At 46.4% G+C, this 14890-nt stretch overlaps 1 protein-coding gene across 1 annotated transcript; it reads right to left on the bottom strand.

The window, feature by feature from the left end:
- Nucleotides 1–1914: 1914 nt before the first annotated feature.
- Nucleotides 1915–11238, bottom strand: LOC311114062 (pre-B-cell leukemia transcription factor 1-like; the record flags this gene model as incomplete). The annotated part of the gene is made up of 2 exons (XM_084189335.1): nucleotides 10056–11238; nucleotides 1915–2011 (listed from the first exon to the last, which is right to left on the bottom strand). The coding sequence occupies exons 1-2, from the start codon at nucleotides 10238–10240 to the stop codon at nucleotides 1915–1917; spliced, it is 282 nt and encodes a 93-aa protein (XP_084045461.1). The 5' UTR covers nucleotides 10241–11238.
- Between the last annotated feature and the right edge of the window lie 3652 nt (nucleotides 11239–14890).

The following is a 14890-nucleotide window of genomic DNA, read 5'->3' as shown; positions in this document are numbered from 1 at the left end:
CACTGTACAACACACACACACTCCTGTTCACAGACATGCTGAGTTAATAACTACACCGTATTACTTTTCTATAAACCAGCTTCATGCCACTGTGATCCAGCAGAGTAGGCTATTACCAGATACCACCAGGGCCCACCCGGTGTAGGCCGAAGCCAGGGCAACGGGTGAGGGCTCCTCCCAGTGAGTGAGTGTTGGTGGGGAGGAGGCCAGGCTGACAGGGGTCTGGAGCATATCAGCAGTCTGCCAATCCACAGACACAGTCATTACTGCCTCTCCCTCCATCTCATCAATCAATCTGTCGCTTTCTCTCCCTCCCTCTGTGTCCATTTTCTTTTATTTCCCTTTACCCATTTTCTCCTTCTCTCCATTCTCTGTTCTCTCTCCACTAACCATCTCCCTCTGTCCATTGCTTTTATTTCCCTTAGTCTAATTCCAAATGCATTTTCTTCTTTTGGTCTCTCTCTCACTCTTGTGACAGAATGAGAGAACAGACAGAGACGGATAGAAAAGGACAGGAAAACAGATGGATATAGACACACAGACACACAGACACACAGACACACAGACAGACAGACAGACAGACAGAGAGAGAGAGAGAGAGAGAGAGAGAGAGAGAGAGAGAGAGAGAGACCCTGTGTTGTTCTGTTAGACAGTCTCTGTCATGGGAAGGTTATTTATACTAGTTCTAACTTGGGACAGAGAGGAGAGAAAGAAGGTCTAAGGGGAGAGAGAGAGAGAGAGACAGAGAGAGAGAGAGAGAGAGAGAGAGAGGACAAAGGCAAGAGACGAGATAAAATGAGAGGTGAAGTGGGGGAGGAATAAAGATAAATATTTTGGACATTATCAAATCTGAAACAGAATGAGAAGATAAAGGGGGTGAAATAATGAAAAGAAACGAGAGAGCAGAAATGGAGAGTACCTGGCATGTGTTCAGATGATAATGACTACACTGAGAATATCCCCCACTAACACTATCATTACCTCGATCTACACCTTCCCCTCCCTCTCTCTCCTCCTCCCCCCTCCTCTCTCCCTCCCCCTCCCCCCTCCTCTCTCCCTCCCCCCTCTCTCTCTCTTCCCCCCTCCTCCCTCTCTCTCCCCACCTCCTCCCTCTCTCTCTCTCCGCCTCCTCCCTCTCTCCGCCTCCTCCCTCTCTCCGCCTCCTCCCTCTCTCTCTCCGCCTCCTCCCTCTCTCTCCGCCTCCTCCCTCTCTCTCTCTCTGGACACAGAGTACAAATGTGAAAATCAAAGTGAATGACATTAGGTAAATAAGACAGCTAGTTGCCTTGGCAACCATCACCCCCACTCTGCCTCGGGCCTCCCCCTTCCCCTCTGGACCAATCGGAAGTGAGCAACGCCGGGTGATTGACATATCGCCATGGCAGCCAGCAGAGGATGCCTCTCATAATGTATTCCATCACGAGAAGAGGGGGAGAGGGAGCGAGAGACGCGTGAATGAAAGAAAAGTGACATTAAAAAGCGAGGAGGACAGAGGAGGGTGTGAAATGAAATGGAAAGACGATAGTCCCGCTCATGCCTCATGCAGATACACACAAGCGCACGCAAACCACTAAGACCAGTTCCAGAGTCAGTTTCATTCAATTCCGTCGTATGGCTATTCCTGTTAGGGCTAGGGAAGACTGACTCCGGAGCAGTGCTTAGGGAAACCCTGTAACGGAGCTATACCATGTAAACAACGTCAACCCCATGGAGAAATAGCAGAAAGAGTCAACCAAACACGACAGACCAGTCCCAAGACAAGAGTCAGATAGAAATGTAGAGCGGTTATAATGCTCTGTTGGGTTGGAAAAAAAGCTCTACACATTTCTATCTGCAACGTTCAAAACATTTCTGAATGTAACTGAAGACACCAGCGGTAGAACAGAGAATGGGATTGGCCGATCATAGAGGAAGTCAGAGCTGATTGTCTGGCTCACCTGTCTTCTCTTTTATCTCACAGAGCACACTGAAGAGGGCGGGCTTCATTCTGTGGCAGTTTAACGCATGTTTCCTGTGGGAGAGAGAGAGGGGGGAGGAGAGGCAGAGAGAGAGAGAGAAGAGAGGGGGGAGGAGAGGCAGAGAGAGAGAAGAGAGGGGGGAGGAGAGGCAGAGAGAGAGAGAGAGGGGGGGAGGAGAGGCAGAGAGAGAGAGAGAGGGGGGGGAGGAGAGGCAGAGAGAGAGATTGTTACACATTGTTACAACACTGTATATATACATAATATATAGATAATATGACATTTGAAATGTCTTTATTATTTTGAAACTTCTGAGTGTAATGTTTACTGTTAATATTTATTGTTTATTTCACTTTTGTTTACTATCTACTTTGGCAATGTTAACACACGTTTCCCATGCCAATAAAGCCCTTAAATTGAATTGAAATTGAATTGAATTGAGAGAGAAGAGAGAGAGGGGAGGAGAGGCAGAGAGAGAAAAGAGAGAGGGGGAGGAGAGGCAGAGAGAGGGGAGGAGAGGCAGAGAGAGAGAGACAGAGAGAAGAGAGAGCGGGGGAGGAGAGGCAGATAGAGAGAGAGAGGGGGAGGAGAGGCAGAGAGAGAAAAGAGAGAGGGGGAGGAGAGGCAGAGAGAGGGGAGGAGAGGCAGAGAGAGAGAGAGACATAGAGAAGAGAGAGCGGGGGAGGAGAGAGAGAGATTCATTAGCTACAAGACAGAACCAAAACTATGATAGTAGCACAGCTGTCAATCTTCCCCTGAACCAGGGTTAAAAGTGCACCTTCTCAACACACACAAACACATTCTGGAGGGAATTCCTGCTGACATTATTTTATTTAACTGAGAGAGAGAGAGAGAGAGAGAGAGAGAGAGAGAGATCTTACCAGAGGCTTAATTACAGAATAACAATATTTAATCAAACACCCTTTAAAAACAGAGCCATACACAGCCACACACCTAGTGGTGTAGCCATCACAGAGTATCACAGTGTCATCATGACCAACCAGTTAGTATAGTTACTGTGTATCACAGTAGTCTCAGACAGTGTGGTGTCATCATGACCAACCAGTTAGTATAGTTACTGTGTATCACAGTAGTCTCAGACAGTGTGGTGTCATCATGACCAACCAGTTAGTATAGTTACTGTGTATCACAGTAGTCTCAGACAGTGTGGTGTCATCATGACCAACCAGTTAGTATAGTTACTGTGTATCACAGTAGTCTCAGACAGTGTGGTGTCATCATGACCAACCAGTTAGTATAGTTACTGTGTATCACAGTAGTCTCAGACAGTGTGGTGTCATCATGACCAACCAGTTAGTATAGTTACTGTGTATCACAGTAGTCTCAGACAGTGTGGTGTCATCATGACCAACCAGTTAGTATAGTTACTGTGTATCACAGTAGTCTCAGACAGTGTGGTGTCATCATGACCAACCAGTTAGTATAGTTACTGTATATCACAGTAGTCTCAGACAGTGTGGTGTCATCATGACCAACCAGTTAGTATAGTTACTGTGTATCACAGTAGTCTCAGACAGTGTGGTATCATCATGACCAACCAGTTAGTATAGTTACTGTATATCACAGTAGTCTCAGACAGTGTGGTGTCATCATGACCAACCAGTTAGTATAGTTACTGTGTATCACAGTAGTCTCAGACAGTGTGGTGTCATCATGACCAACCAGTTAGTATAGTTACTGTGTATCACAGTAGTCTCAGACAGTGTGGTGTCATCATGACCAACCAGTTAGTATAGTTACTGTGTATCACAGTAGTCTCAGACAGTGTGGTGTCATCATGACCAACCAGTTAGTATAGTTACTGTGTTTCACAGTAGTCTCAGACAGTGTGGTGTCATCATGACCAACCAGTTAGTATAGTTACTGTGTTTCACAGTAGTCTCAGATAGTGTGGTGTCATCATGACCAACCAGTTAGTATAGTTACTGTGTATCACAGTAGTCTCAGACAGTGTGGTAGCATCATGACCAACCAGTTAGTATAGTTACTGTGTATCACAGTAGTCTCAGACAGTGTGGTGTCATCATGACCAACCAGTTAGTATAGTTACTGTGTTTCACAGTAGTCTCAGACAGTGTGGTGTCATCATGACCAACCAGTTAGTATAGTTACTGTGTATCACAGTAGTCTCAGACAGTGTGGTAGCATCATGACCAACCAGTTAGTATAGTTACTGTGTATCACAGTAGTCTCAGACAGTGTGGTATTATCATGACCACCCAGTTAGTATAGTTACTGTGTATCACAGTAGTCTCAGACAGTGTGGTAGCATCATGACCAACCAGTTAGTATAGTTACTGCGTTTCACAGTAGTCTCAGACAGTGTGGTGTCATCATGACCAACCAGTTAGTATAGTTACTGTATATCACAGTAGTCTCAGACAGTGTGGTGTCATCATGACCAACCAGTTAGTATAGTTACTGTGTATCACAGTAGTCTCAGACAGTGTGGTAGCATCATGACCAACCAGTAAGTATAGTTACTGTGTATCACAGTAGTCTCAGACAGTGTGGTGTCATCATGACCAACCAGTTAGTATAGTTACTGTGTATCACAGTAGTCTCAGACAGTGTGGTAGCATCATGACCAACCAGTTAGTATAGTTACTGTATATCACAGTAGTCTCAGACAGTGTGGTAGCATCATGACCAACCAGTTAGTATAGTTACTGCGTTTCACAGTAGTCTCAGACAGTGTGGTGTCATCATGACCAACCAGTTAGTATAGTTACTGTATATCACAGTAGTCTCAGACAGTGTGGTAGCATCATGACCAACCAGTTAGTATAGTTACTGTGTATCACAGTAGTCTCAGACAGTGTGGTAGCATCATGACCAACCAGTTAGTATAGTTACTGTGTATCACAGTAGTCTCAGACAGTGTGGTGTCATCATGACCAACCAGTTAGTATAGTTACTGTGTATCACAGTAGTCTCAGACAGTGTGGTGTCATCATGACCAACCAGTTAGTATAGTTACTGTATATCACAGTAGTCTCAGACAGTGTGGTATCATCATGACCAACCAGTTAGTATAGTTACTGTATATCACAGTAGTCTCAGACAGTGTGGTGTCATCATGACCAACCAGTTAGTATAGTTACTGTGTATCACAGTAGTCTCAGACAGTGTGGTATCATCATGACCAACCAGTTAGTATAGTTACTGTGTATCACAGTAGTCTCAGACAGTGTGGTGTCATCATGACCAACCAGTTAGTATAGTTACTGTGTATCACAGTAGTCTCAGACAGTGTGGTGTCATCATGACCAACCAGTTAGTATAGTTACTGTGTATCACAGTAGTCTCAGACAGTGTGGTGTCATCATGACCAACCAGTTAGTATAGTTACTGTGTATCACAGTAGTCTCAGACAGTGTGGTGTCATCATGACCAACCAGTTAGTATAGTTACTGTGTATCACAGTAGTCTCAGACAGTGTGGTAGCATCATGACCAACCAGTTAGTATAGTTACTGTGTATCACAGTAGTCTCAGACAGTGTGGTAGCATCATGACCAACCAGTTAGTATAGTTACTGTGTATCACAGTAGTCTCAGACAGTGTGGTGTCATCATGACCAACCAGTTAGTATAGTTACTCTGTTTCACAGTAGTCTCAGACAGTGTGGTAGCATCATGACCAACCAGTTAGTATAGTTACTGTATATCACAGTAGTCTCAGACAGTGTGGTGTCATCATGACCAACCAGTTAGTATAGTTACTGTGTATCACAGTAGTCTCAGACAGTGTGGTAGCATCATGACCAACCAGTTAGTATAGTTACTGTGTATCACAGTAGTCTCAGACAGTGTGGTGTCATCATGACCAACCAGTTAGTATAGTTACTGTGTATCACAGTAGTCTCAGACAGTGTGGTGTCATCATGACCAACCAGTAAGGTCCTTCACAGAGCGCGTGTGTGTGGCCTCTATACTATATTATAAACTGGGTGGTTCGAGCCCTGAATGCTGATTGGCTGAAAGCTGTGGTATATCAGAATGTATACATTTGAGTCATTTAGCAGAAGCTCTTATCCAGAGCCACTTACAGTAGTGAGTGTACACATTTTCACAAAAAAAATTTTTTTTCATACTACGGGTATTACAAAAAAACATTTATTTTTATATTTATATACTCTACAGAGGAGAGGAGGAGAGAGAGAAGGAGCGAGGGAGGGAGGAGAGAAGGAGAGAGAGAAGTGAGGAGAAAACTAAACAGGCCAGGAGCTCCTTCTTACCAGAGTATGTGAACAGAGCGAAGCTGGAGCGGAGCGAGGAGCGGAGCCTGCCCAATTCGACTGGAGCGCAGAACGACTTTCCCAAAGGCTGGAGCGTCTGCCTTTCTGGGCCGCTCCAATTTCGCTCAGTGTACTTCACGAGCTCAGGGCATGCCCGGGCCCAGCATGCATCTGTAGTCTACTTGTGTGCTGCTAATAGCCCCTTGCTTTAGCTACGGTCATGGAGTTGGCTAAATATTTTCATAAAGAAACTGATAAAACACACAGGTGCTAAATCAAGATGACTTACAAAGATGAGGAGGACTGAGAGCAAGAGAGGGAGTGAGGTGATGTAATGTCCACGACCAAATGGTAGCTCCAGATTGTCACTAAAACAGATGGGTGTTGGTTAAATGGTGATTTTAATGAATGGAGCGAATTTGGAGCTGCAGTTTTTTGTTGTTGTTGTGAGCGAGGAGTGTTTATTTTTTTGGCGGAGCGGTTGGAAAAGCTGTGGAGCGCCGGAGCGGTGCTTGTCCGTGAGCGATGGGCGGGATTTCCCACCGCTCAACGTTGCTCACCTACTCTGCTTCTCACATCATCTATAGGAGAGAAACCAGACAGGGACGAGAGAGGACGGAAAAGAAACACGGAATAGATGTTGAAACTGACCAGGAGGATACACCAGCCTGTATCGCCTATACTGTCACAACTGACCAGGATGATACACCAGCCTGTATAGCCTATACTGTCACAACTGACCAGGATGATACACCAGCCTGTATCGCCTATACTGTCACAACTGACCAGGATGATACACCAGCCTGTATCGCCTATACTGTCACAACTGACCAGGATGATACACCAGCCTGTATAGCCTATACTGTCACAACTGACCAGGATGATACACCAGCCTGTATCGCCTATACTGTCACAACTGACCAGGATGATACACCAGCCTGTATCGCCTCTACTGTCACAACTGACCAGGATGATACACCAGCCTGTATCGCCTATACTGTCACAACTGACCAGGATGATACACCAGCCTGTATCGCCTCTACTGTCACAACTGACCAGGATGATACACCAGCCTGTATAGCCTATACTGTCACAACTGACCAGGATGATACACCAGCCTGTATCGCCTCTACTGTCACAACTGACCAGGATGATACACCAGCATGTATAGCTTATACTGTCACAACTGACCAGGATGATACACCAGCCTGTATAGCCTATACTGTCACAACTGACCAGGATGATACACCAGCCTGTATCGCCTATACTGTCACAACTGACCAGGATGATACACCAGCCTGTATAGCCTATACTGTCACAACTGACCAGGATGATACACCAGCCTGTATCGCCTATACTGTCACAACTGACCAGGATGATACACCAGCCTGTATCGCCTCTACTGTCACAACTGACCAGGATGATACACCAGCCTGTATAGCCTATACTGTCACAACTGACCAGGATGATACACCAGCCTGTATCGCCTATACTGTCACAACTGACCAGGATGATACACCAGCCTGTATAGCCTATACTGTCACAACTGACCAGGAGGATACACCAGCCTGTATCGCCTCTACTGTCACAACTGACCAGGATGATACACCAGCATGTATAGCTTATACTGTCACAACTGACCAGGATGATACACCAGCCTGTATAGCCTATACTGTCACAACTGACCAGGAGGATACACCAGCCTGTATCGCCTATACTGTCACAACTGACCAGGATGATACACCAGCCTGTATAGCCTATACTGTCACAACTGACCAGGAGGATACACCAGCCTGTATCGCCTCTACTGTCACAACTGACCAGGATGATACACCAGCCTGTATAGCCTCTACTGTCACAACTGACCAGGATGATACACCATCCACACACACCACCATAACACACCCATGAATGAGTAATATACAGCTAGTCTTTAATATGGGGGCTTCACTGAGTGGAAGAAGGCTCCAAAAACCATACAGTAGGTATCCATAGGCCTTTGGAGCCAAGCTATATTGGTAACAGAGTGTGTGTGTGTGTGGACAGCTGCTCTCTCGTGCAGTATTATCCGAGAATTGATTGCATCCCTCCTCTCACAATGAACAGGACAAACACCCAGAAGGGACTGGAGGAGAGGGGGGAGATAATGTGTCTGTGTGTCTGTCTGTGTGGTGATACTGGCAGAACAGTAGCAGATATGTAGGCTATACATCACACTCCTAGAAGGAGCCAATTCACCCAATGCAGCAACAGCAATAACAATGTATTTAATAATATTGTAATAAGATGGTAATTAGACGTTTAATTCTATAGTTTAGTCCATTTGTTTGTTTTGTAAGACCTATGGTCCTATAATTTAAATAATAAAAACACATTAGACCACTCCATAGAAGATAAACACTACGTCAATTGTTCATTCTATAGTTGTGATGGTTAGACGGTAGGGCTATAAATAGCCTAAAGTAAATCACAGATTAACAATGTTAATGTCAGTGGTTAATTCTATAGTTTAGTAAAGGGTTTATAGGCCTATAAATTAAGTAATAATCCCATCACAGATTAACACATATAATGTAAATGTTTCTGTGAAGCCGCCAGCTGGCCTGCGGGACTGTGATACGTAAAACAGACGCCACCGGGGTCCGCAGCATCATCCAGCGGGCTATTTACGGCGACTGGGGGTCAAGCGGTGTGAAATTCGATCCGCGTTTCCCTTCACGGACAAGGAAACTCACTCCAACCGCTGACTAAAACACCTCCAGCCCCCACCATACTAGCGACCTCAACCACCTGACAGTCACCACCACCAGATCCCAAACGGCCATCTCCATTTCAAATGCGGGGACATCCCCCTCTCCTCTCCCAGTCGCGGTAAGATCCTTTGTCATTATTCCATGTTAATGACGTGATGACCGATCAATCAAGGCGGCCACAGCAAACTCATTCCAGTTAATTAGTCCGCCGGGCGGTCGTCAAAGTGAAGAGTATTTATATAAAGGAGGAGGAGAGAGAGAGAATAACAACAGAGAGAGATAGGGATGGAGAGAATAAAAACGGAGAGAATAGCATAACAACAGAAAGAGAAAATAGAAACAGAGAGAGACAGAAGGAAAACAGAGTGAAAGCATACTGCTAATAAAAATGTAATCGCCTAGTGTAGATTTTTAAACGGGGCGAAAGAAGGCAGGCGCAAATGACATGGGCTCGCGCGTGGAGCTCAACGTTAACGTCACGGCGCAGTAAAGTATAGCAAATAAAAGCGAGGTCTGTCTGCGCACAGACATACACAGACCGTTACCATAACGACATGAGAGACTATTAATTAACCCCCCTGAATGAATAACCAGCGCACTGGGACTGGTGTGTAGCCTGTGTGAGTGTCAAAGAGACGATGTGAAATCAGTTGTTATTATGGCCAGAAAGTCATCATACAGGCCCCTCTCCCCTGGAACCATGTGGTCCTCTGTAGATCAGCTGGTAGAGCACGGCGCTTGTAACGCCAGGGTAGTGGGTTCGATCCCCGGGACCACCCATACACAAAAATGTATGCACACATGACTGTAAGTCGCTTTGGATAAAAGCGTCTGCTAAATGGCATATTATCATGTTCCCTGCTTCTTACTATTCACCAAGCAAAAGAGGTGCCCTTTACATCTGATCTAGGGTCAGTTTTACCTTTACACCACATAATGAATGCATAAGTTCAGGGCTAATATGTCGTATAATGATCCTGGATCATATAAGAGTGGTAACATCAACCTGGATCTCTCCCCTGTTCCCCAGCCCTCCTCTCCCCACCCCCGGCTTTCTCCCTCCTTCTCTCCTCGGGGAAGGTGTTACCTGGCCTGGGCCTCGTCGAGACTCTCGTCCGTGATGGCCATGATCTGTTGGAGGATATCGCCGATGTCCTGCTGCGGCTGGCCGAGGGCGTGCTGCTTCCTCCCCGCGTCATGGTCCCCCACGTCGGCATGAGACAGTCCGGACAGTCCGACGAGACCCGACATCATGCGGGCCTGGTCCTCCATGCCTTTCAGAAAAATCTCGCCGTTTTTGCGACAAAACTAGGGGGGGAAAAGGTGACAGTGTCGGATGAAGGGAGGAAGAGGAGAAAATAGTATATTTTTTCCAGAGGTAGCCTAGGCTAGTTGCCTTTTACAGTTGAATGTCCCTGACTCGAAACACAGTGTTTCAAAGTAGCCAATAAAAAAAGGAAGAAATAAAACTAACTACAAAAGTGCATTGCTCGTTCAAATGACCAACAGCGGCAAGCAAGCTGTAAACATGTAATTGTCTAAAACAAAAAACAAGTAAACGGTCGACCAGGGCCTACACAGTACTTGTAAACAAATAAAACACTATTTTCTTTGGCATAACCCGGCCGAGATTCGCCTGATTTCTTTTGTATTCTGAGTCGAACGCGTGTGCAGGGTTCTAGTTCCACGGTTGAGGCAGATAGAGGGAGCGAGGAGGCCACAAGGAAAAAAATAAAGCCTGGAAGGAAAGGTAGAGCTGCCTTTAAAATGGTCAGCTTGGCGAACGACAAAAGAGGGGGAGGGAGAACGAACGGTGCTGCCGCTGCGAGGGAGAAAAATGGCAACAATTAGCAGACTAGCTTGTCACAAATGTTACTCCTGCGTTCGACAAAATGATCATCCGGCCTATATCCAAACGCTGTCTCGTGGAAAGCGACGGGAAATGTAGGCGAACCAGTTTGGAATCCAACCACCATGTATCTCCGTGTTTCTCTAACAATGAGAAAGAAGAGTAGCGCCACACTAGCCTACAACAGCTCCGCTACTAGTCCACATAAATCCCCAACGTGTCCGTTTTCGTTGCCTTCTTTTCCCAGGATAACCTGCACGGCTGGGAAGAAGTAGCGTAGCTAGTAGCCTACAGGATCAAATAAAACGACGGAATAAAATACATGTTTTAAATAAACTCCACTCCGTCCGACCAGCCGTGGCTGGCCTTGTCCTATCCGTTGGTCGAATAGCGTTGCTTGCTCCCTTCTCTTCTAGGCTGTTTTTTCTTCTCCTTTCTTTATCCGGCTCCCTCGCCTGGCCAGTTCTCCCACTACCAACACACACACACACACACACACACACAGCGCACGCAGTCCCGTCCTCACCGCTGGGGGCGGGCTCCTCTCAGGTCTCATATGGTGTTCATCAGCAGCAGCACCATGGAAACAAGCAGCGTTGTTGACAGTTGTGTTATTGTTGTTGTGATGGCTTGGAGGGCCTTCTCATGTAGCCTAACTATCCCACCCCAGACAATCATATGAAGGCTTCACGTTTCAATGAGCTTTCTTTCTATTCATTTCGCAAACAACCTTAAGATGCCGCACTGATCCCACTCCGCCACCAGTGTAGCAGATGGAGACGGGCTTGATCCAGCGAACCAGGGGTTGTGGGGAGAGCAGGGAGCCCCTACCACATGTGCCATAAAGATTCAGGTCAGCACACAGTTACACAGTCAATCACAGACACATACTCCTGAGTGGCGCAGTGGTCTAAGGCACTGCATCACAGTGCTAACTGTGCCACTAGAGATCCTGGTTCGAATCCAGCCTCTGTCGCCGCCGGCCGCGACCGGGAGACTCATGGGTGGCGCACAATTGGTCCAGGGTAGGGGAGGGAATGGCCGGCAGGGATGTAGCTCAGTTGATAGAGCCTGGCATTTGCAACGGCAGTGTTGTGGGTTTGATTCCCACGGGGGGCCAGTATAAAAATAAAAAAAATATTCACTAACTGTAAGTCGCTCTGGATAAGAGTGTCTGCTAAATGACTAAAATGTAAAATGTACTATAGACACAGAATCATGCATGTAGAGGCGGTGTGTTGGACTCACGCTCTCCTGAGGAGGTAGTGCCTGTCACTTAAAATCGGTGTCACCCTCGGGTCCAATAGGGAATTATCCGCTTGTTCTAATGGTTGAGACGTTGGTTTCTTGAGCGGGAGACCAGGGTTCAGATCCCACCAGTCCCACATAGAGACACTGATAAAGGTAGGCTACAACAGGCCTACAATTGGTCAAATGGCACCTTATTCCCTACATTGGGCATTACTTTTGACAAGAGCCCTATGGCTGGAGCCTCCCGAACGCTTCGGAGGTCTAAGGCATCACTATCCCAGGCTGTGTTACAGCCCGGCCGTGACCGGGAGACCCATGAGGGCACAATTGGCCCAGCGTTGTCCTGATTAGGGGGAGGGGTTTGGACGGCTGGGATTTCCTCGTTCCATCGCGCTCTAGCGACTCCTTGTGGCGGGCCGGGCACCTGCAAGCTGACTTTTACGGTGTCGCTAGTTTTACGGTGTGTCCTCCGACACATTGGTGCGGCTGGCTTCAGGGTTAAGCGAGCAGTGTGTCAAGAAGCAGTGTGGCTTGGCAGGGTCGTGTTTCGGGTCGTGTTTCGGAGGACGCATGGCTCTTGACCTTAGCCTCTCCCGAGTCTGTACAGAAGATGCAGTGATGGGACAAGACTGTAACTACCAATTGTATATCACGAAATTGGGGAGAAAAAGGGGTACAAGTTTTAAAAAATATATATATATATTTTATTATTATTATTATTATTATTATTGTTTTTAAAGAGCCCTATGGCGAATTCCCTACATAGGGCATTACTTTTGACCTAGGCTTTTTTCACAAAAAGTATACTGACAAAATAAATGAACTTTATAGGGAATGTGTTGCAATTTGGGACACTGGAATAGTAGCCTAAATGGTTCAGTAATTTATCCTCTTGCTAGATGAGAACCATGCTGACGTCTCCTCAGCTTTGTATACGTGACGTAGCGTGTGCATGATTAGCCTGCTAATGATGAACACAAAACAAAGCCGTGTCACACCGACCATCATCATCATTACCATCACTCACCCCTCTCCACCAATCATAGCCTCCACTCATCTTTGACCCTGTGGTTGCTAGGCATTATGCTAATGAGGCCTATAGCATTTCCCCTAAACAGTGGACCAACTGAATAACATGGAATATGTAGAGTGGATATACAGGTCTGAATTTACACAACACACATAGGGGTAGGCCAATCCTCCTTATTGAATGATTACAAAATGACACATCATGTATCTGTTGTGTGTGAATGTTGCTGTTTATATAAGTATCTGGAGTTCCTTCTGGAAAAATAAAGTAACTATACTATTCTGTTCTATTGTCTGCTATTCTGAGAACAGTGGTGTTGTGAATATCCTAGCCTATAGGATCTGCTGTACCAGTGGTGTTGTGAATATCCTAGCCTATAGGGTCTGCTGTACCAGTGGTGTTGTGAATATCCTAGCCTATAGGGTCTGCTGTACCAGTGGTGTTGTGAGTATCCTAGCCTATAGGGTCTGCTGTACCAGTGGTGTTGTGAGTATCCTAGCCTATAGGATCTGCTGTACCAGTGGTGTTGTGAGTATCCTAGCCTATAGGGTCTGCTGTACCAGTGGTGTTGTGAGTATCCTAGCCTATAGGGTCTGCTGTACCAGTGGTGTTGTGAATATCCTAGCCTATAGGGTCTGCTGTACCAGTGGTGTTGTGAGTATCCTAGCCTATAGGATCTGCTGTACCAGTGGTGTTGTGAGTATCCTAGCCTATAGGGTCTGCTGTACCAGTGGTGTTGTGAGTATCCTAGCCTATAGGATCTGCTGTACCAGTGGTGTTGTGAGTATCCTAGCCTATAGGGTCTGCTGTACCAGTGGTGTTGTGAGTATCCTAGCCTATAGGGTCTGCTGTACCAGTGGTGTTGTGAGTATCCTAGCCTATAGGGTCTGCTGTACCAGTGGTGTTGTGAGTATCCTAGCCTATAGGATCTGATGTACCAGTGGTGTTGTGAGTATCCTAGCCTATAGGATCTGCTGTACCAGTGGTGTTGTGAGTATCCTAGCCTATAGGGTCTGCTGTACCAGTGGTGTTGTGAGTATCCTAGCCTATAGGGTCTGCTGTACCAGTGGTGTTGTGAGTATCCTAGCCTATAGGATCTGCTGTACCAGTGGTGTTGTGAGTATCCTAGCCTATAGGATCTGCTGTACCAGTGGTGTTGTGAGTATCCTAGCCTATAGGGTCTGCTGCATGTACCAGTGGTGTTGTGAGTATCCTAGCCTATAGGGTCTGCTGTACCAGTGGTGTTGTGAGTATCCTAGCCTATAGGATCTGCTGTACCAGTGGTGTTGTGAGTATCCTAGCCTATAGGGTCTGCTGCATGTACCAGTGGTGTTGTGAGTATCCTAGCCTATAGGGTCTGCTGTACCAGTGGTGTTGTGAATATCCTAGCCTATAGGATCTGCTGTACCAGTGGTGTTGTGAGTATCCTAGCCTATAGGGTCTGCTGTACCAGTGGTGTTGTGAGTATCCTAGCCTATAGGGTCTGCTGTACCAGTGGTGTTGTGAGTATCCTAGCCTATAGGGTCTGCTGTACCAGTGGTGTTGTGAGTATCCTAGCCTATAGGATCTGCTGTACCAGTGGTGTTGTGAGTATCCTAGCCTATAGGGTCTGCTGTACCAGTGGTGTTGTGAGTATCCTAGCCTATAGGGTCTGCTGTACCAGTGGTGTTGTGAGTATCCTAGCCTATAGGGTCTGCTGTACCAGTGGTGTTGTGAGTATCCTAGCCTATAGGGTCTGCTGTACCAGTGGTGTTGTGAATATCCTAGCCTATAGGGTCTGCTGTACCTGTGG

The sequence above is a fragment of the Coregonus lavaretus genome (assembly GCF_964263955.1).
Source record: "Coregonus lavaretus genome assembly, contig: HAP1_SCAFFOLD_6921, whole genome shotgun sequence".
Lineage (NCBI taxonomy): Eukaryota > Metazoa > Chordata > Actinopteri > Salmoniformes > Salmonidae > Coregonus > Coregonus lavaretus.
This window is presented reverse-complemented; position numbering and strand designations above follow the sequence as displayed.